The 19,668-nt window shown below is 39.8% G+C and overlaps 1 protein-coding gene across 2 annotated transcripts in view; it reads left to right on the top strand.

Annotated features, from left to right (window-relative positions):
- The first annotated feature begins 2,559 nt into the window (after window positions 1–2,559).
- atad2b (ATPase family AAA domain containing 2B) overlaps window positions 2,560–19,668 on the top strand; it is a 70,621-nt gene continuing 53,512 nt past the window's right edge. The window contains exons 1-18 of one of the 2 annotated variants that reach the window (XM_066704139.1): window positions 2,560–2,929; window positions 8,728–8,885; window positions 9,152–9,201; window positions 9,554–9,695; window positions 9,938–10,034; window positions 10,316–10,439; window positions 10,684–10,830; window positions 11,247–11,319; window positions 12,031–12,132; window positions 12,491–12,602; window positions 12,816–12,931; window positions 13,098–13,272; window positions 13,906–13,994; window positions 14,221–14,380; window positions 15,355–15,445; window positions 15,856–16,167; window positions 16,701–16,851; window positions 17,660–17,846. In XM_066704139.1, coding sequence (XP_066560236.1) covers window positions 2,822–2,929; window positions 8,728–8,885; window positions 9,152–9,201; window positions 9,554–9,695; window positions 9,938–10,034; window positions 10,316–10,439; window positions 10,684–10,830; window positions 11,247–11,319; window positions 12,031–12,132; window positions 12,491–12,602; window positions 12,816–12,931; window positions 13,098–13,272; window positions 13,906–13,994; window positions 14,221–14,380; window positions 15,355–15,445; window positions 15,856–16,167; window positions 16,701–16,851; window positions 17,660–17,846 — 2,394 coding nt within the window. In that variant the 5' untranslated portion in view covers window positions 2,560–2,821. Of the gene's footprint in view, window positions 2,930–8,727; window positions 8,886–9,151; window positions 9,202–9,553; window positions 9,696–9,937; window positions 10,035–10,315; window positions 10,440–10,683; window positions 10,831–11,246; window positions 11,320–12,030; window positions 12,133–12,490; window positions 12,603–12,815; window positions 12,932–13,097; window positions 13,273–13,905; window positions 13,995–14,220; window positions 14,381–15,354; window positions 15,446–15,855; window positions 16,168–16,697; window positions 16,852–17,659; window positions 17,847–19,668 lie in introns of both variants that reach the window. The other variant, XM_066704131.1, reaches the window with a different exon arrangement.

Genomic DNA, 19,668 nt, shown 5'->3' with positions numbered 1-19,668 from the left:
ATAAAAACTATGACAAAGGCTCTTGATTTTGAGTTCTAACTGGTGTGAAGCAGCCAATGTCCTCTAAATGGGGAGCATTTTGTTCTATGTAAACAATGCTAGTTAATGTAGGCTAAATGGTCTCTACTTAGGGTTCAATTGACCATGATAGGGGTTTTTGCAAAACAATTGAAGGAACACTGCTTCATTTGTTTCTTAAACAGATTTACATTCATCCCACCAGTGAACAGCAGGGGGCCCTGGTTACAGAGACCCATGGGGCCCCTAACTGGGTCTGCTTACCGGGAACATTTTTTAGTACATATACATTGAGGCAAATTTGTAACTGCTTATGATTTTTATTATTTGTCTCCCTTTTAAACTGAAAATAACACTATCAAACTAAAAATATAAATTTCGCACTACTTTTTAGAGGTTTCATTAAAACTAAAAGCCTCTTTTATCAGGTGGAGGCTAAGCAGTAACTAAGTGAGCATAACCGCTTTAATAGTTGTTAACTACCCATGAAAATATACATGAATTGGGTTTCCAGAAATGCCAACATAATAAGGAGAGACATGAATTTGACAAACAGCATTATACTGACTTGGGCTGTTTTACATCTTCTGGTCCTAGTGGATTCTGAAGTATACCAGAATATTGAAGCCAAAATCTGGTACCATCTGTCAACATGCTAAAGCTGGGTTACAAATGTACAGCACAACAAAGATCTATACCCATATGGTTCAGGTAGCATGATATCTGTGTTCTTGATTGGTCATCACACTTGCCAGACCTCAATCCAACAGAAAACATGTGGAATGAACAGATTAAAGCCGTATGGACAGGAGGAGCTGCAGATATTCTGCTTGGAGGAGTGTCCTGAAACGCTCCACAGAGGAAGAACCATTTCAAGGTTATTTGAATATCCAAGGTAAGCCAGAGGATCCATAAAATATTGATTGCCAGGGAGTACCTAAGTTTTTTCTGTTACGTTTTTTAAACATTAAAGCAGTTTTGGAAAATTAGCTGATGTGTATTTTGAAAAAGTGAAGTAAATTCTACACTGATACTGTAACTGTGCATTTCATCCATTTAAAATTCCTTGATAACTAGTTACATAGAGGATGACAAGTCACACAGTCCTGCAGGAAATCAAGAACATAGGCAGAACCAAGTTTAAAATGCATATTAAATTATGTCCTGTTTAATATAAAGTATCTCTAAATAGTATGTTCTTAGGTGTACTGCTTATTCAGTATGTGACAGAGAAACATTAAAATAAAAAAGCTAAAGATCTTTAGATCCAAGTTTTAAGAAAGATCTGGAAGAAAATGTTGATGTTTAAATTTAAGATCATTTGGAGTGAGTTTCAGCTGACCATGAGAAACAGTTGTTATCACACAGATAAAGAAAAATCTTAGTAAGAGAAGAAAAGCCAAGTGAACCACATTCAACATCTAATTCAATTAAAAGCATGCTATAAACTTATAAAACGGATGCATCTTCTTTTCACTAAAATACAAAGCTATAATTGATGGAAATGACTACCTATTTGCTTCTTTGATTGGGTGTTAACAGTCAGTGTCATTACTGACATAAAACCCTTTTGTGTCCCAAGCCAAAATGAACTGCGAATGCAAATCTCTAACAGGGAGACACTGAACTCCACTGAGGGACACATTTGAGTAATGTCAAGCACCATAATCAAGCCCTCATCCCAATAATGACACAGGACCTTTATTTGGACCAACGACCATCTTCTGGACAACTGCATCCCAAAAAGTATGCGTCCCATGTTATAAGTATTCTGCTATTTACAACTTAATACAAGCAAAGAAGTGTTATGTTATTTGTTATTATTATTGTATAAAAAGTCAGATCCGTGCTTCCCAGTGTCTATTTTACAGGACAAACAGATAATGGTTCATTTATTATCCTTATTTTGTACAAATATGGGTGTAAGAAGGGAAATGTCTTATTTTAGCCCCACCCACATTCCCCTCCCCGTCCCTCCCCAAACTAAACCAAAACAAGTGTGTCCAGCTCTCGCACATGGCTCTGCTGGGAGAGCAAGTCTACATTTGTGACATGTTCACCGGATAGGAAACGGGAAAATAAAGAGGGACAACTAACTCCAACCCGCTTCAAAACACCCCAATCTTGCATTCACGGCAACAGCAGCCCACAACCAGCCGCCCCATTTAAATGCGACCCACTTTCAGCGTCTCTTTCATAAAAATACACCTATTAAAAAGCCGTCATTATTGAAAGCTCAGCACTTTTGAGCTACTCTCTCTCATCACACCCGAGGGGAGCTTCTGTGTTACACTAACCCACCCGAGCATTTTAGGCTATCTTAGTGTTTGATGCCTACAAAATAGCGTACGGCGTTTATTAATTTCTCGCCATGGAGGAAAACAGCATCTTAAATATGTGTCATGTGCAATTAAATGTTCTTCAATTCGAAAAGAAAGTGCAGCGAGGCTGGGCACCGCACACATGCATCAAACGGGCTGCGTCTGGTTTTCACTGTAATTAAACTCCCGGTGGACAACGAAAGCGTGCAATTAAATCATTGCATTGGTGTGCTTTTTAAATTAATTTTTTTTTTTTTTAAATGTACACCGATTGTATCCCTTTGAGGGTTGGGGGGCTGCGGGAGCAGGCTGGAGCCCCGGCAAGCGGAAGTGCTGCGAGAGAGAGTCGGTCTGCTGACAGTAGAGGGAGAGAGAGAGAGAGAGAGAGAGAAAGAGAAATGGCGCCTGGGTACTTCACTAACTGAGGCAGTGTAACAAGCAGAGATACAACGTCCACTAGGGCCGAGAAGAGGAGAAAAATCATGGTGAACACCCGCAAGAGCTCCCAGCCCGAGACCCGCAGCCTGTACATCTCATCCAGGACCAGGTCGTCTGTGAAGAACAAGCCCGGCTCTGAAGAGCACCACCATGTAAGAGCCAGGGTTTCTTTCTTCAGTGTAACTATACTGTTTGGCCTGCAGCACAGCACGTCTCTCTCTCGCTCGCCTTTTTGTTCACAAGTGCCGGTTTTGCACGCAACAGTGGTCCGGCTTTGCGGAGTGAGAGGCCACAGGCGGGTCCAGCCCGGGGAAGCGGCTGTGAAATTGGCCGGAGTCTCACCTGTGTTCATTTCACAGCAGCTCCTGTCCAGCTCCAAGTTCTCTTTGTGTAAAAATAATAATAATGTGTCTGGCCGGCTCACTTGGCAGGGAGTGAAAGGGTTGGGGAGAAAGCCGGGCTGTTTTGTGACCCACTTAGCAGCAATTGACAACATAGTAGCGAGGTGCAAAGGAACCCCTCTGAGTTTGTGTACCTTAAAGTTCTTGTTTTGGTGGCCGTGTATAAATAAACGGGACTAATGCTAGGGGTGGGGGAAGGGAAGCAGACCGAAGAGACCCTCTGGTGGCTAAATGTAGACATTGAATGTAATTTAAAAAAAGTTTGTACTCTGCAAACTTTTTTTTTTTTCTTGCTCCTGAAACTTTTATGGAGATGCATTTTTGTGTGTGTGTGTGTGTGTGTGTGTGTGTGTGTTTGATTTACAAATGCACATATTTTCATTTGCACCCTAAAATAGGGGTGCACTTTGGGTTACATCAAAAGTTGAAATGGGATTACTCTGTCTGTCAGCACCAGCTCTTCGTTTCTGATCTAGAATGATTAGTAGGAAACTATTCACCTGCCAAATTGTTTTAGACAAGAAAGCGTGCATTGCACAGGCTGGAAAAGGGTTTCATGCATATGCCTGAATTAGTTGTACTAAAATCAATACAAAATAAGAACAGCTGTTTTATAGGGGTTTTCATATAGATGCCTAGTTTGTTTTTATGCATTTAGCTAGCCTATATAGTTTGTGTTTTGATTTTTTTTGTGTGCAGTTTCTTCTATTTATTCCAAGATGTTTGTTTTCAGAAGTAGCTTATCATTAGCAAAGCAGTTTCCATGTGCACTGTTTACATACATAGGGTTTTTGTTTAGTTTATTTTTGACATCGAACATGGCTTCACACCAAATAGTACACTTGTGGGAGTCTTACAAATATAAACATTGCAAAAAGAGAATATTTTACACTTACTTACAAAATATTGTGTATTGGAAGTGTAGGGAAAAAAAGAAACCATAACAATTTTGGGGCAATTCTTACATCTATGGTTTTAATTCTCAACAAGGCACTCCCATCATAGTATTACCATCATTTCTTTATGTTTTCAGAAAAAAAGGTTTTGAACTTACCCTGATAGTATTTGGTCATTTAGCTTGTAAAGTGCAAGTAAAACAAACAACCAATCAAACAAACAAAACACATACCTGCTGTAATTTAAGTATATATCTATTTCACCTATGTATTTGCTACAGTAAGAAGTGTTCAGAGCCTAACGTGTGTCAGTGTAGAATACAGAAACAGTTTTACATAGAAAATATAGGAAGTAAGAAAGGAATAACACTGAATTCTTAACACCTTACCCTTAACCGTGCATTTGGCTGCAGTGTCATTTTTACTTTGTTTACGATGTTAACACTCTTGTTTGCTGTTGATCGCTTACAATATGCTGTTGCCTGAAGATCTGGTACTCAAGGAACTTTTTAGAGCCTTACAATTATTTAATGAATCGAATAATTAGAGTGATTTCTCGTAGCTGTGAGGAGATCTTGAACACAGTCCTAATGTGAGTGAGTTTGAGGAACCCTATTTTTAACCGTCAAGAAAGGTGCTCCAACACTCTGTTGACAACAACATCTGCCTTTTAATGGTGTTTACTGATCTACATTAAGGACGGCAAGTTAAGTTATTTTCTGTTGACTGAACTCACCTGAGTTCTGTTTAGGTTACATTGGATAACCCTTACCTGTATAGTTCTTGTTGCAATTTATAGTAAGTGCTGTTGTTGCAATGATGTCTCCACAAGTTTCACACCATCAGTCTGTTATTTATAAACCCTAAAATACCCAATCATGTGAAATGGCTCTAATGAATGAAGCTATTGCACCATGTTACTTATGGTTTATAATGGTTATGGTGGCTTCCTTACTTTGATAAAGTCAGGCCCATAGACTAGGATCGTGTCAGAGTCCCTAGGACAAAGGCTGTTGTGATGGGTCTCCAGTTAGGGAATGATCATAAAACATTTGCAAATCACACCTGTTTTGAGTTTGTATTGCCTCACAGAGCTGGTCAACAAAAAGTCCCCAGCCACATGTGGAATTTATATCTCAATCTGCACTGTCTTTTGTGATACATAATTTATCTTGCATCAGTCTCAAGGTAAACAAAATCTTTCTCCAGATTTATGTATTCTGTATCAGTTGGCTATTAAAATGAATCTATACAATGCACAGGACTCGTGGACCGTGGAGGACTGGACTACGTTGATCCTGATTCATGCAGTAGCATTCAGGCGTGAACAAGCGCAGTGGCTGGGAGACCTGGTCCTCAAAGCCCATAATAACAGGGCAGTGTAGGGAATAATGCAGTGCAGCTCTGTGTGCTGAATCTCCAAAGATAATAGTTGAAAAATGTAGATATTTTTAAACTTCTACTGATGTGTTACAACTAAATTTGTCTTGTTAGATACGATGAATGCATCTTACTTTTTGTTGGGTGAACAATCTCTGTGAGGCTGTGTGACTCTCCAGCACCAGAGGTCAGGACCCTTGATCTAGTGTTAAATAAAAATAATAATAAAAAAAAAAAAAACCTGATCCATCCCAATTGGAATCTGGATGGACAGTCAGTCAGACTTCTTTCAATTGAGTCTGCATTGGTGTGCCATTATATAAGACAAATAATTTAAGTTCCTAACAGAATAAAACACATTGGTGTGTCACAAAATATTTTACATTTATTAGGTGTGCCTTGTTGTTTTACATCTATAGTTTACCTACCTATGAACAAACTAAACTAACATTAAAACCTACATATTAAGCAGCATATTTAGTCTAAACTGTGATACTGAATGGAAAGACCTGGTGCAATACACAATTATTGTAGTAATTACACAAGTACACAATAATTGCATCTGTGCAGTACCTAAGCCTGTGATTCCTGGGGACCCTAACCCTAGCCTGGACCAATTAAGTCCATTTAAATGCATAACATATCTAAAATACTAAAATTAATATCCTATCATCAACTTCAATTTAAGTACAAACCATTCCTACTGTATCCCTAATTTAAGTTTAGCTTGGTCTAATTTTCTATATTCAGTTTTGGAAAAAGTTGTGAAACACTACAGTCCAGTTTCTTAAACAGATATGCATATTTTTCCTTGTGAAATAATATTAATAAGAAATATGAATAATGTTAAATTTAATTCAGACAGAAAAGTTAAGGACTTTTTTTTAACCTACATTGTTTTTGTAATGTTAAGCATTGAATACACTATGCTGACACCAGATAGTTCAGTGCAATTGGCCAAGCACAGGTAGAGCGTGTCTAAAAGGCATGTTGATTTTTAGTTTTTTTGTTTTGTTTTCAGTAGTGGTTAGTAACTCAGATACTAGTGCTGCCATTATTTATTTCCAGGAATGAAAGTGAAGCAGTAACTTGCTATGGAAACTGCTGTAGAGAAGTCTTGTTTACTCCAGTTTGAAGGGTATGGTTGAATTGTAGATACCATTTCTGCTTTGAATGTTGCTTGGAGAGCCTTCCATGATATTCAGTGTCTGATGTTCTTCTAAAGGCTAAAAGCCAATGGGTAGTCAGTAAAAAGGCTCTTCTGTTTCATTTTAACTTCAATGATGAGTAGATGCCTGTATAATACAGTCATCCTGTCCTCAACTCATCAAAGACAAGATATTTTCTTTAAAGCAACAAACTAACATTATCCTGAAGAACAGATAGCAGTTGCATGGTGCGCTAGCTATTGTTTCCAGCCACAGACATACAAATTAAGCTGTGAGTTTTTTTGTTTAAATTATTAAAATGCATTTTTTTATTGAATTGGTAAGTATTTTTTCCACATATTTTAGAATAATTATAAATTGGCCAGGCACGTATTTAGCATGACTTGAGCTTTTTATAGCTATGTCCTATATTTGTATGAAATTGGAAAAAAAAAAAAAGAAATGTAATTAGGTATCCCTGCCAGACAGGTACTGTGAGGAAAGCCAGGGACACCTGGTCCAGTGTAAGCCTGTTGATCTTGCTACGTACTGCTGTCCTTCTGTTGCAACTTGCAATCGCAATTGCATGAGGGAAAATGAAGAAAGATTGTATTATAAATGCTTTCTCAACTGACTGTGTCATTCTGCAGTTCACCTAGATAAACCTGTACTTTAGCAGAGCTGGTCAGGTGAAGATATTATTGGCAGAGAAATGAATCAGTCATACTCCCTTGTTGGCCTAGTTCCCAGTGACGTACAGAGACAACCTGAGGCTCCGTCTGCAGCATGGGCTAAACTATAATGATGAGGTCCAATGCTTCTCACACACGGAGTGTTTGGAGAGGCTGTGAGTGTGTGTGGGTGTTCTGTCTTTTCTGTGGCAACAGAGGAAGCCCGGCTGTGGTTGAACAATTCATAAAGTGCCGACTCATTTGTGAAGAGGTGCTGGGAGAGGAAGAGTCGTGAAACAAGTGTTATTACAGAATGCAGTCCTAGAGACGGTGTGGGCGTATGACTCTTGCTTACATAAAAGAGCCCTCCAATTGTTAGTGATCTAAAAAAGAAAAATAAAAAACAGTAGACTGAAGTGGGTCCCAGAAAAGCCCACCAGATCGAACTGAAAGAGGAAGTTATGTAACCCCCTGAACTGTGAGGGTGGCTTAAGTGCAGTCCAGAATGTGTGTTCAGAGCTGCTCTCTCATTTTAAGGCAACTCTGACCCTTATTTTACTCATCATTAATTTGAGCTATACTGATGCTGTTGTAAGCCTGCAATAAATTGTGTGAGAACCTGTGCTTACAGTCCCATTTTTTACCTAAGTGTGTTAATCTAAGTTATCTTTGATTAAATGGGAGGATCGTTTTTTTAAATTGTAACTCCTTTGAAATCACAGCAGGAAATTGATCTCTGAAGTCAATACTCTACTAGCAAAAAAAACAGATCAATTCAATGGCGTCCTTTTTTATGTATGTATCTCTATACGTGTGTTTGTATGTTTATGTATTTAATGCTTATTTCCAAACTTGCATACTCTTGGATACTCTCCAGAGCTCTTCAATCATAAAATCCCTATTGTATGTACTTCAATATGAAGTTTGATTGTCATAATGAGATGTAAGGAGCATAATTCTTATTTGAGCTTCACTAATGATCCACAGTTTCAAAACTAGCACCCTTCTAAAGAAATTAAAACCAAATGTCAACATTTTAATTTTCCACTTGGCTCACACCTCTTTCTCTCCCTGGGTACATTAAAATAATGTATTAGAAGAAGAAGAAAATGGTGTTGTTTAAGGCTAAAGCTAACTTTTGGCCACAGTAACTTAAGCACTAGAGTAATTAAAAGCCCACATTGTAGGATGTAACCCCTTATTGCTACATTTTGGCCTTGCATTATAGTAGGTAGACTATTTCAAATTCCATCTCCCTCTGGATGACATAAGCGTTGCTCACCTAAGTAAATTTCTGAACATGACTTAACATCTTCAAAACCAATAATTAATTAATATATTTATTATCTTTGACAGGTTATGTAGTTATTTGAAGTCCTACTTAAGGTATCAGTTATTTTATTAAGGAGGTTCTTGAATCTTGACTATTTCACTCTTGTCTCTGATCTGTGCAGAAAGACCAAGGCAGTGATGTCAGTTCCACTAGTGCTCGCTTGTCCCCTCCATCTAAACGTCCCCGGAGGCACACAGACCCCAGCTCCAGTGACACTTCCCCGGGTCCGAGGACGACAGGGCAAAGAGTAAAGTGGAACATTCGTAAGACGCAATCCAGGTAGGAATGCAACGCAGAGCTTTTTACAAGGCAGAAATGACACTGCTCTAAATCAGTCTACTTTCACTCATGAACAGGTCCTGCACTTTTGCTATCACTTGGGCACTTTCCAGTCATAATTTGAATGAAATGATAGGGTGAAATAACAAAAATACAATATCACTGAAATAACACAATTCCGTGAGTATCTGATTGCAAACAATAAGGATGAGGCTTTGAGAACACAATGCCTTGTGTTGATGTAACAAGCTCTGATTGTTTTGCAGGTTATCCAGTGGGACAGGAGCTTCTTTGCAAAATGGACATGCAAACTTATGTAAGTTTGTAATTCTGAGGGAGGAAAACATTAATTGAAGTGTGCGAGGTTTCCATGAAATGCTCCTTCAGCTGAAAAGTATTGGAAATATAACTAAATATGTGTGACATTGCAACTCTCATTTTTGATCACGTCCAGGTCTATCGTCTTTAGGTTTCCATCTGAAACAAAAAAACTAAGATGCTTAATCAGTCAGGTAAAAGACAGGTTTTGTTTTAAAATATTTATACAAAAAAGCTGAGCAGCTTAGAATCCTTGAGAAACACAATTTGTTATTAGCCTGCATCCAGATGAGGTAGATGGGCCAAGTGTACACCTTCCTCTGTTCATAACATTATTCCTTGACTTCCAGCACGTATGAGAAATGATGACAGTGGCGATGGGGACCATACTCGCATGAATGGCCATGTGGAGGTCAGGAGAAGCTGCCGGTCGAAGAACAACCGATTCGAGCACCTCAATCAGAGCATGCTGTTCGATCAGCTTGTCAACAGGTACCTGCCTTTGGCCTCACAGAGGTCCTCACTGAAGGTCTTATCACTACCCCATCCTTCAAGGAAAGTTTTTGAAAAGTAACTGAATTAAAGATGTCTGCCGTCCTGCAAATTGATGGAAATCTGCATATTTTTTTCACCCTCCTGAATGAATGAAATAATTAATAAAATGTCCAGGGTAGAAAAATGTGTTGGGGGGGGGAGGTTGTGGCTGCAAGTTTTCAGTTCCTCTGTGTTTTCAGTACGGCCGAGGCGGTGCTTCAGGAGATGGATAATATCAGTAACATCCGGCAGAACCGAGAGGTGGAAAGGCTGCGAATGTGGACCGACACCGAGCTGGTGAGTGTGTCCTTCATGTCATGTATAGTCTGCATATTATGCATATTCAACACAGTGTTCGTAAATTGACACTGCCTTGATAAGTCACGATTCTCTCAAGTGATAACCCAAGCACCAGTTAATAAACCATTGTAAATTTGCAATGTTACACAAATCAAAACTTTTCAATGAAAACAGGAAAACCAAAATACTTTCATGGATTCTGTGTATCATGAGTATCACAGTCTAGTGTATAAAGCAGGGAGAACAGTAAATATTTTTAAAATGCTCTGGTCCTGCAGGAGAACATGGACATGTACTCGAGGGTGAAAAGGAGGAGGAAATCCCTGAGGAGGAATACCTTTGGGATTCAAACTCACCATGAAGTCATGAGTGAAGCCGAGGGGGAGGAGGAAGGAACAGAAGGTATTCGTTGTTGCTGTGAAAAATGAATTTGTAAAAGGCTACTATCAAAACACAAACACAACCGCAAAAATAAAAAAAAAACTTCGACAGAGCGAGGTACGTCTTATTCCTCAAGGTTTAGATCTTTACATTGAAGGAGAAAGCAAATTATTTGGTATCAGCAGTGTGAACTCTTTATGTTGTGTGGTGCTGTTGGTGTTTGGTAGCGCAGCGTTGATCGCTCATGGCCTTGTTTCCTCGACAGAGTCTCAGGAAGAGGAGGAAGATGATGACGAGGATGAAGATGAAGATGATGAAGGAGATGAGGCAGAAGAAGCTGGAGAAGAGAATGACAGACCCTACAACCTGAGGCAGCGCAAGACTGTCCAGCGATACCAGGCGCCCCCTATAGGTGGGAATGGGTCAAAACATTTTATTGGAATGAGCTGGAGCCAGAAATGTGGGCATCTTTTGTTTTGTGCTCATATTAAGTGTAAATCACAATGTTGAAGGTGGTTGCAGCTGTATCAGTCTCTTCTTTTGCACAGTCTAGAGAGCCTTCATGTGCACAACTTAAATTACCTGTTTTGTGTGCTAATGTATTAAACATCCTCCGCACACAACCTAATTTTCAAATCTTAACAATGTCTCAAATGTTTTCCAAATGTAAGCTGCCCTCTCGGATGCCTCTTGATTATTGTTATTCACATTAAAATTAGATCACCTTTCATTCAGATGTTTGATTAGTTTAAAATATCAAAAAAATAATTGAATTATATTACAAAAGCAAGAGTTTTTAATGTTTTTTCTGTCACCATCTCTTTACAGAGCCAGCAAGGAAACAGAGACAGAATACACTGTTTGATACCCACAGATCTCCTGCGAGAAGAAGCCATATAAGGTAATAAAATGGGGTGGTCAGCTGATTCAAACTTAGGACTCAAAAGTGCACAGAGCTGATCTTTATATTCATTGATATTATGTTAAATACATTAATCTTGGGAGTTCATAGAAGTCAATGTAGATGCACTGATTTATGTCCAATTTCCAATATCAGTGCAAATATATTTTTTTTTTCATTAGTTTTACTCACGATGCAGGGTACTAGTACAGAAGACCCGACAGATATCAACTGGTTTCTGTACTAAAAAGACTTTATAAAATATAATGTTTAATATCCATAGGCAGCTTTTAAGAAAGTGTCTGAACATGCAGCCTGTGCAGAAGAGCATTAATCCACAGTTTGAGAAAGTGACCACCTTACACCAGAGCACAGTAAATCCAATACAGTCTCTTGGTCTTTCATTGTTATAAAGTAGGGGATTTACTGAAAAATACGAATATATTTAAATTGTTACAGTTTGCATTGTGGATGCAAGAGCTGTATTTTTCCACATCAAAGCATTCAACAGTAGACTGTTTTTAGTATAGTTTTTTTCCTGTAATAAATTAATGATAGCAGCATGAATAACACTTTCCACCCTCCTGAAGTACTGTGACTCCTTTCATCTGAACTTCCACAGGATGTAGTTGCAGTAGTTTCAGGTGGCTCTGCATTGCGTCTCCCCAAGTGATGTGTAATGCTCATGTGTTGATTATTTATCTGGGCTAGAGTGAAGAAGCATGCCATTCACAGTAGTGACACAACGTCCTCGTCTGATGAGGAGCGTTTTGAACGACGGAAAAGCAAGAGCATGACAAGAGCACGCAACAGGTACTCGTCACTGAGCTTTCTGCTGCTTTTCCTTGGAAGCCTGTAATGAATAAGGCATCACTTATAGGAATAAAACAAACCATTGCGACAATAGGCACCTACCTACTTCATAAACCAAGAGAAGGTGATGGAAATGGAAAGGTTTTTATTACCTTGAGGGACCGGCACAGTTTAATGACATGAATATATTAATATTTAAAAAAACAGCTTTGTTATAGTGTGTGGTAATACTCTCTTGCTTTGAATTATTGTAATAAAAAATGATTCAAGGAGAAGAGTGTACAGAAGTTAAATTGTACAAAAACTCTGGAGTGATTGGAAAGCACAGATTAGGAGTGTGTTCTCTTGTGGTAAACAGATGTCTCCCCATGAACCTGCGGGCTGAAGACCTGACGAGTGGGATCCTGCGAGATCGTGTGAAAGTGGGTGCCAGTTTAGCTGATGTGGATCCAATGAATCTGGACACCACTGTAAGTCTGAATTCCTGATGTTTTTTCTGATACCAAAAAAACAAAACTGCACAGGCACTCTGTTATAATGATGTTGCAATCATTTGTTTACTTTATTACATATCAGACTTTTCTCCTTATTCCTGTATTAAAAAGACATTCTTGAATCTGGAACTACTATATGTTGTACCCCATAAAACTCAACTTTATTGAACTGTTTTGCCTTGTTCTTAGGTGCGGTTTGACAGTGTTGGAGGCCTCGGCAATCACATTCAGGCGCTGAAAGAGATGGTGGTGTTTCCTCTGTTGTATCCTGAGGTCTTTGAAAAGTTTAAAATTCAGCCGCCCAGGTGAGTGTAACCCAACAAACTGATGCTTGTTTTTTCCCAGTGGATAATTCATGTGTTTTCTCCTGTTCCCAGATGGCCTTGAGAGAGTGGTAGAGCGCTGGTCTGTCGGCTCTCGCGGCACACAGGGATATGGCCTGATTTCCCTGTTTTTATCCCTCCTCTCCAGAGGTTGTTTGTTCTATGGTCCGCCTGGCACAGGGAAGACGCTGGTGGCACGGGCTCTTGCCAACGAGTGCAGTCAGGGCGACCGCAAGGTGTCCTTCTTCATGAGGAAGGGGGCCGACTGTCTCAGCAAGTGGGTGGGGGAATCGGAACGGCAGCTCCGGCTCCTCTTCGATCAGGTGAGCGCCTCATTTATTTCAGTCGCAGTGCACTGCAAATAGCCCACAAGTCTGCTAGTGGTTTAATACCAGTAATGTCCAATCTCTACTGCAAGTTTGAAAACCAGTGTCCGAGGAGAGGTAGAAAATTTCGTTACCCCACCCAAATTCTGGACTTTGATGGCTGTCATTCTGCTGAACTTGGAGTGAAGGCACTGGCTGCTTTCGACACTTTGAAGAACAACAGAAACAGCTGATCTGGGGGGCTGTGTGAGGACAGGCACAGCTGCCTCTGATGCTGTGTGGGCCTGTAGGCAGCTGGCCAGACACAGGAGCTGGCTGCTGCTTGGCAGGCTAAGGTTTCCCGGCTGCCCCTACACAACCCTGCTCATACCTTTTTAATGTGTCCCATTAAACAATAAGCTATAGACCTGTAGGAATACCACAGTTTTGTGTGAATGAGTATTTAGCAAAGTACTGTTCCTGTTCTCATATCATATTTACACGAATGCTACAGACATTTGCAATGTTTAGTATTGATTGCTATGTAAATTACCCAAGTCAGGTAATTTCCGTGGCTGATTAAGAAATGGCCTTGAAGATGACTGGAGGAGAACAGCGACCCTAACCCTGTGCTTTTCTCTCCTTGGCCAGGCGTATTTGATGAGGCCTTCCATCATATTCTTTGATGAGATTGATGGGCTGGCACCTGTTCGCTCCAGCAGACAGGATCAGATTCACAGGTAAATCACTGTGTTTGCCTCCCACGCCTCATATAGCAGCTCTCACCTAGACTGCATATTCAGGGTAATGTGTATTTTGTCTGCTGTGCTCCAAAATGGTGGCTTTGCCTTCCCCAATCAATTAGTAATTATAGCAGAATGATAAGTCGTTAGAGTGGAGAAAGACTAACAAACTCGAAACCTTTTCCCCCACCCTCCTCCTCTGCACTGTTGTTTTTTCTTGCAGCTCCATCGTCTCCACGCTGCTAGCTCTGATGGACGGACTGGATAACAGGGGTGAAATAGTTGTCATTGGTGCTACAAACAGACTTGATTCTATTGACCCTGCACTCAGGAGACCTGGTCGATTTGACAGGGAGTTCCTTTTCAACTTGCCTGATAGAAAGGTAGCTTTTTTCATATATTTATTTTAGTCTTTTTTTTTTGTGTGTATAATATTTAAGCTGTCCATACCCACATGGTAAATCATATTCTTGCTATATTGCGTGTTAGACTTGTGTTCTGGCAGTGTGTTTATCTGTTGTTTCTGTTGGTAGCAAGCAGTTGGAGATGGCTGGACATAAGCTTTTATGAAGTCACAGCTGTTGTCTTGTTACATTGATTTTAGATGGAAAGGTTCCATGGGAGCAGCGTGCTTTACTCTGGAATTAAAAAGCGTTTCCTGACCCTCATGGGTCCCTGCAGTTAAATGGAAGGGAATAAACTTATTTCAGAGCTTCTGAGACCATAAAACATTACAAGTAAAATAGAATCGTATCCCACAAAGTACAGTTTCAGTCTTTCCCTTTTCTGTGTCCATTTATTGTACAAAAACGGGGTGACTTGTAACTTCCTGTTCCTTCTAGTTAAAAATAAAAAAATAACAAAATATATATATGCAACACAGGTTGCATATTACTGATCCAGGTTTTATTTTCACTGCACATGTAGTGTGCATTAATGCAGATGTAAATTAGTGCAGATGCTAAATTAGTGTTAATTTCCCCATGCTCTGTAGTTCCCATCAAGGGTTCATCCAAGTTCTTGTTTCAAGTATTTCTCATCTTCCAGAGTTTTAAACTGATGGATGGACCAATGTTAAAGGCTATAGGTCTTCAAAATGAGAGCAGCTGTCTTTGCAGCATTTTAAACCACTTTCTCCCAGCAGGGGACTCTGAGTGTCCATCAAAGTTTTATCAAAGAATAAAAACAGTCCCTTTATTGCTTTACCCTTGACAGATTTGTTTTTGCATTTTTTCCTCTTAACAATATAACTACTGCCTTTTGTATCTTGAATCATTCATTTATTTATTAAAAACACACATTTATTCTGTTGCATTAACAGGTAATTGTTTTTTTCTTTTGTTTTTTCCTCATCCAGGCTCGAAAGCACATTTTAAAAATTCATACCAGAGACTGGAATCCTAAGTTAAAAGACACTTTTGTGGAAGAACTGGCTGATAAATGTGTTGGTAAGTGGTTGTGTTGATAGTCTGTAAGTAAGATGTGCTATGTGTTTTACTAGTATAGTAACACCTAGAGATTTAAGAACCATGCTTGTCTTTTGGACATTGGGTGATTAATGTAAAAGTCTAAAATCAACAGATTTATTGGTTGGTTACTTAAGCAATTTTGGTTGATTTATTTGTTGTAATTGAGTATTTTAAATAATTTCCTCCCAATGTATGATGTATAGATCTTTTTCTTGCATCTAAAAAATGTATATATATATTTATTTATTTATTCCAATTTTATTTATCCCGTTCACTCCCTCAATGAACTTAGAACTAGCAAAGTCAAGATGCTTATGACTGAGTATACATTTACCAGCTGTCTTTTTATTCTTCTTGTTTTGATGGCATTTTCCCTGTGTTGTGCACAGGCTACTGTGGAGCTGACATCAAAGCACTTTGCACGGAGGCTGCGCTGGTGGCGCTGCGCCGCCGCTACCCTCAGATATACACCAGCAGCCAGAAGTTCCAGCTGGATGTGACCTCCATCGTCCTGGGCTCGCAGGACTTCTACTATGCCATGAGGAACATCGTTCCTGCCTCCCAGCGAGCCCTCATCTCCCCCGGCCGTGCGCTGTCCTCCGTCATCAGGCCCTTACTGGAGAGCACCCTGGCTGACGTGCTGGTCTGTCTGCACCGGGTCTTCCCCCACGCAGAGCTCTCCCAGGGGGACCGGAGGGAAGGTGACTGGCCTACACTGCCCTCTGATTATTCTGTGTGCGCTGGACTATGTGGCCGTTTGCATCAAACACTCCGAATGGCACGCAGTGCAGGAGTTTTTTCCCTTAACTAGTGTGATGACTTCAATTTATGCATCACCTATGAGTAATGAACAAGGGGACAACCTGCATGAGAATTGAATTCAGGGTGTTTTATGCAGCAGTACACTGGCCTGTGCTTTCCTGAAGCAGATTTGAGTTTGCACGCCCCACTTCCCTGTCTCGTCTCTCCTCTTTTCTGTCTGCATTAGCACAGTTCCTTTTTCTTTTTCTCTCTGAAACTCCAGAGCAGTAATTTAGCCTCCCCTGACATTTCTTTATTTCTTCTCTTTCCCTGGAAGGACTTGTTTTGCCCATAATAAATGCATGTTTGGCACCCATTTAAAATAGCATCCAATAGTGCGTCAAAGTGTGTGCTACAGGAGTTTCTGAAGTCTTGTCACTCACTTGTCACTGATGCAGGTGCATGTGTATGCATTATTTTATTCTGTTAGCAGATCTCGTGAGTCAGCTGCTGGAGGACGATGCCTACAGTGACGATGACAATGATGGTGCTCCATCTATTTTTGATACTCAATCTCATTTAGGATCTCCAAAGAAACAGCCATCATCTGCAACTACACAGAAACCCTTCCTGCATTTCACAATGTGAGTACATCACCCAGTCGGAGGTCCTGCTGTGGAGATGAGGGCTTCAGACTAATTGGACTTGTGTACACTTGTAATTATAATAATACTAAAACTATTGAATATTCACACTGATTTTGTATTTATTTCATACACAATCTATGCCATAGCTAAACTCTATATGTAGCAGAATGACACACCAGTTAATATTCACTGATTGTGAACAGTATGGTAGGAGGAACATTTTGTTAGTACTCTATATTCTTTGATATGCACCTGTTGCACAACCCACCTGCAGGATAAACTGGAAAAGTTTAAACATCTAAGAAACCATTTTTAAATTTTCCAGCAGTGAATTCATAGATAGATCATCCCGCTGTAGTGTCTGTAGTATCTGTAGTATTCAAATCAAACATCATGGTCTATAATAAACTCTTTGCAAGCATTCATGTCTCTTGAGGCCCAGAATTCCTCCTTATGCAAGATTGTTCTTGTGCACCTCAAGTTTCATCATGCATCACACTGGCCCCATCTACTGGGTCTTTTTAGGAACTGCAGCATATTTATTGGCCAGTGGTGCCCCGCTCTGGTCCTGAAGGGGGCTGAGTTTATAACAATCACCTACACCCCAGGACAAGGTGGAAAGGAGATCAGTTTAACATATCATTAACTCAACAATGTAACAAAGAGTCCTAGTGAAATGAAATCTGCTGGTCTGTGCTGTAAGAAACTAATTGTGCTCCAAGTAGAATGACTCGGTGTGTCCTGAGGGGATTTATAAGTGTGGATGCTTTTTGTGTTTATTTTTTTGTCCCCCCCCTTCCCTTAGGTCTGCTTATCACCAGCCAACCTCGTACCAGCCCCGGCTGCTGCTGGCTGGGGACAGGGGCTCGGGACAGACGGCACACCTGGCTCCAGCCCTCCTGCACTGCCTGGAGAAGTTCACAGTGCACAGACTGGACCTGCCCACCCTGTACTCTGTCAGTGCCAAAACCCCAGAGGAGTCCTGTGCCCAGGTCAGCGCGCACACTGCGCCACTGCTGGGAGGTTTGGGAGAAGGGTTAGGGCTTAGCGCTGTTCATTATTGATGGGAATTTTTTTTTAAAGATGTAGTTTTTGTAGTTCAAATTTTGACGCCTCATGAATGTGTACACTTTAAATTGTATAACTTGTGGGCGTCTTCCTGCTCAGCATAGGATCTAATGTGACCTTTGGGAGAAATGTAATGCTACAGCTCCATCTAGTGACTGTAACTGGCAAAGCCAATAGTGCACGTGGGAACTTGCAGGTGTACTAATACTGTATAGATATACCCGTGTGGAAAAGCTTGTATTTGCCATTGTAGGATTCAATCAATAAGATCTGTGCATCCTACAATGAAACATAATTAAACATAAGGGAATAATGTGAACTCTGCTTTTATAGTTTACAATGAATGCTTTTCATCTGGATTGCAGCCAATGTGCAGTGGTTAAGCATGGAAACCTAAATCTATGTTTCTTATGTTTGAAGTATTTATTGTGCTTCAGATACTTAAAATCACAAAACAACTATGCTTTTTAAATTTGTAAATGGTTGATTGATTAGGCTAATGCCTTTACTCAGAGTGACTCATTCATAGTGACATTTCTCTTTAACATATTAATTTAATACAGATGTAGGATTTAATGAGCCTGAACATCTAAACAATATGCAGAATCTTTATTTTGAACTGTGTTACTGGATTGCAGGGCAGAAAGGAGAGTTTTCACTGAATACCATTGTATTGCATCAATAGGTTTCCTACTGTATATTAAGCCTAAGCAGCCACCTGAACCCCAACCCTAGCAAACACCCAAATTTAAAGCTAGGTTCACACAAATCTACATGCGATTCAGTAAACTCGGTACAAAAGCAACCCCAATGTTTACAAAAGCCTAAGTTTCCTAAATCCTAATTTCATTGCTTACTAACCTTAGTTTGAATACAAGAGTTTTGAAAATTAGTTGGTATTGTGCTCTAAACAGCCTGAATGTAAACTTAAGACAGTCATCTGTATCCCTAATTAAAGCTTAGCTTGAGAAAATGTTCACAAAAACCTGTTTGTTATCGTGACATTTTTCTTAAATATCCAGATCTTCGTTTTGTTAATGAATGAATGAATGAATTAGCCTAGCACCTAAGCAATATTTTGAATCTGTACGTTGAGCTGTGGTACAGCAGTGCTGATTTAAAGGCATTGAGTTCATTGGTCTCCAACAGTAGAGTTTACAGTGGAGAGGAGGTGCATCATCCCATCAGGCTCATTTGGTTTCTAGTATCTTAGATATCCAATTATGTCATCCGGTCTGTGTCTGCATAATCCTAAGGGCTGGACTTGATCCGCATCGCTGGGGAGTTTGTCACAACTCTCGTCTCCCGTTCTTTGTTGTGAATGCGTTTCAATTCCGTTTCCATCGGTATTCACGGGGTTGCTGATCTAAGTGTTCCTCATGATTGACAGGGTACCTTTCTGATTTTGAATACCTGAATCAAGTCCCAACGTGTAGGTTCTTTGGTAGATGATGGTTTAGGGCACATGTTACCTCTAGCTTTTTCCTTCTTGTGGAGGTGATTTAGATTTGTACCAGACTTGGTCACTTAGTGTGCAGTTCATGCTGTCGAACTAAAATTAAAAAGATTGTAATTTTATTGCACAACTTTTTTCATGTGAAAGTTTCTCTCTAAATCAGACATTAACATTCTTTTAATATTAACAAATCTGAATTCCAATTTACTCTTAATTATACAGAATTCCCAATCATAATACCCATCATGTAGTCGCTTGGTTTTTAATCAAATTGTAATTTAGAGGTGCAA

The sequence above is a fragment of the Amia ocellicauda genome, chromosome 1 (assembly GCF_036373705.1).
Source record: "Amia ocellicauda isolate fAmiCal2 chromosome 1, fAmiCal2.hap1, whole genome shotgun sequence".
Taxonomy (NCBI): Eukaryota; Metazoa; Chordata; class Actinopteri; order Amiiformes; family Amiidae; genus Amia; species Amia ocellicauda.
The sequence above is the reverse complement of the archived record's forward strand: the minus strand, read 5'-3'. Positions and strand labels throughout refer to the sequence as shown.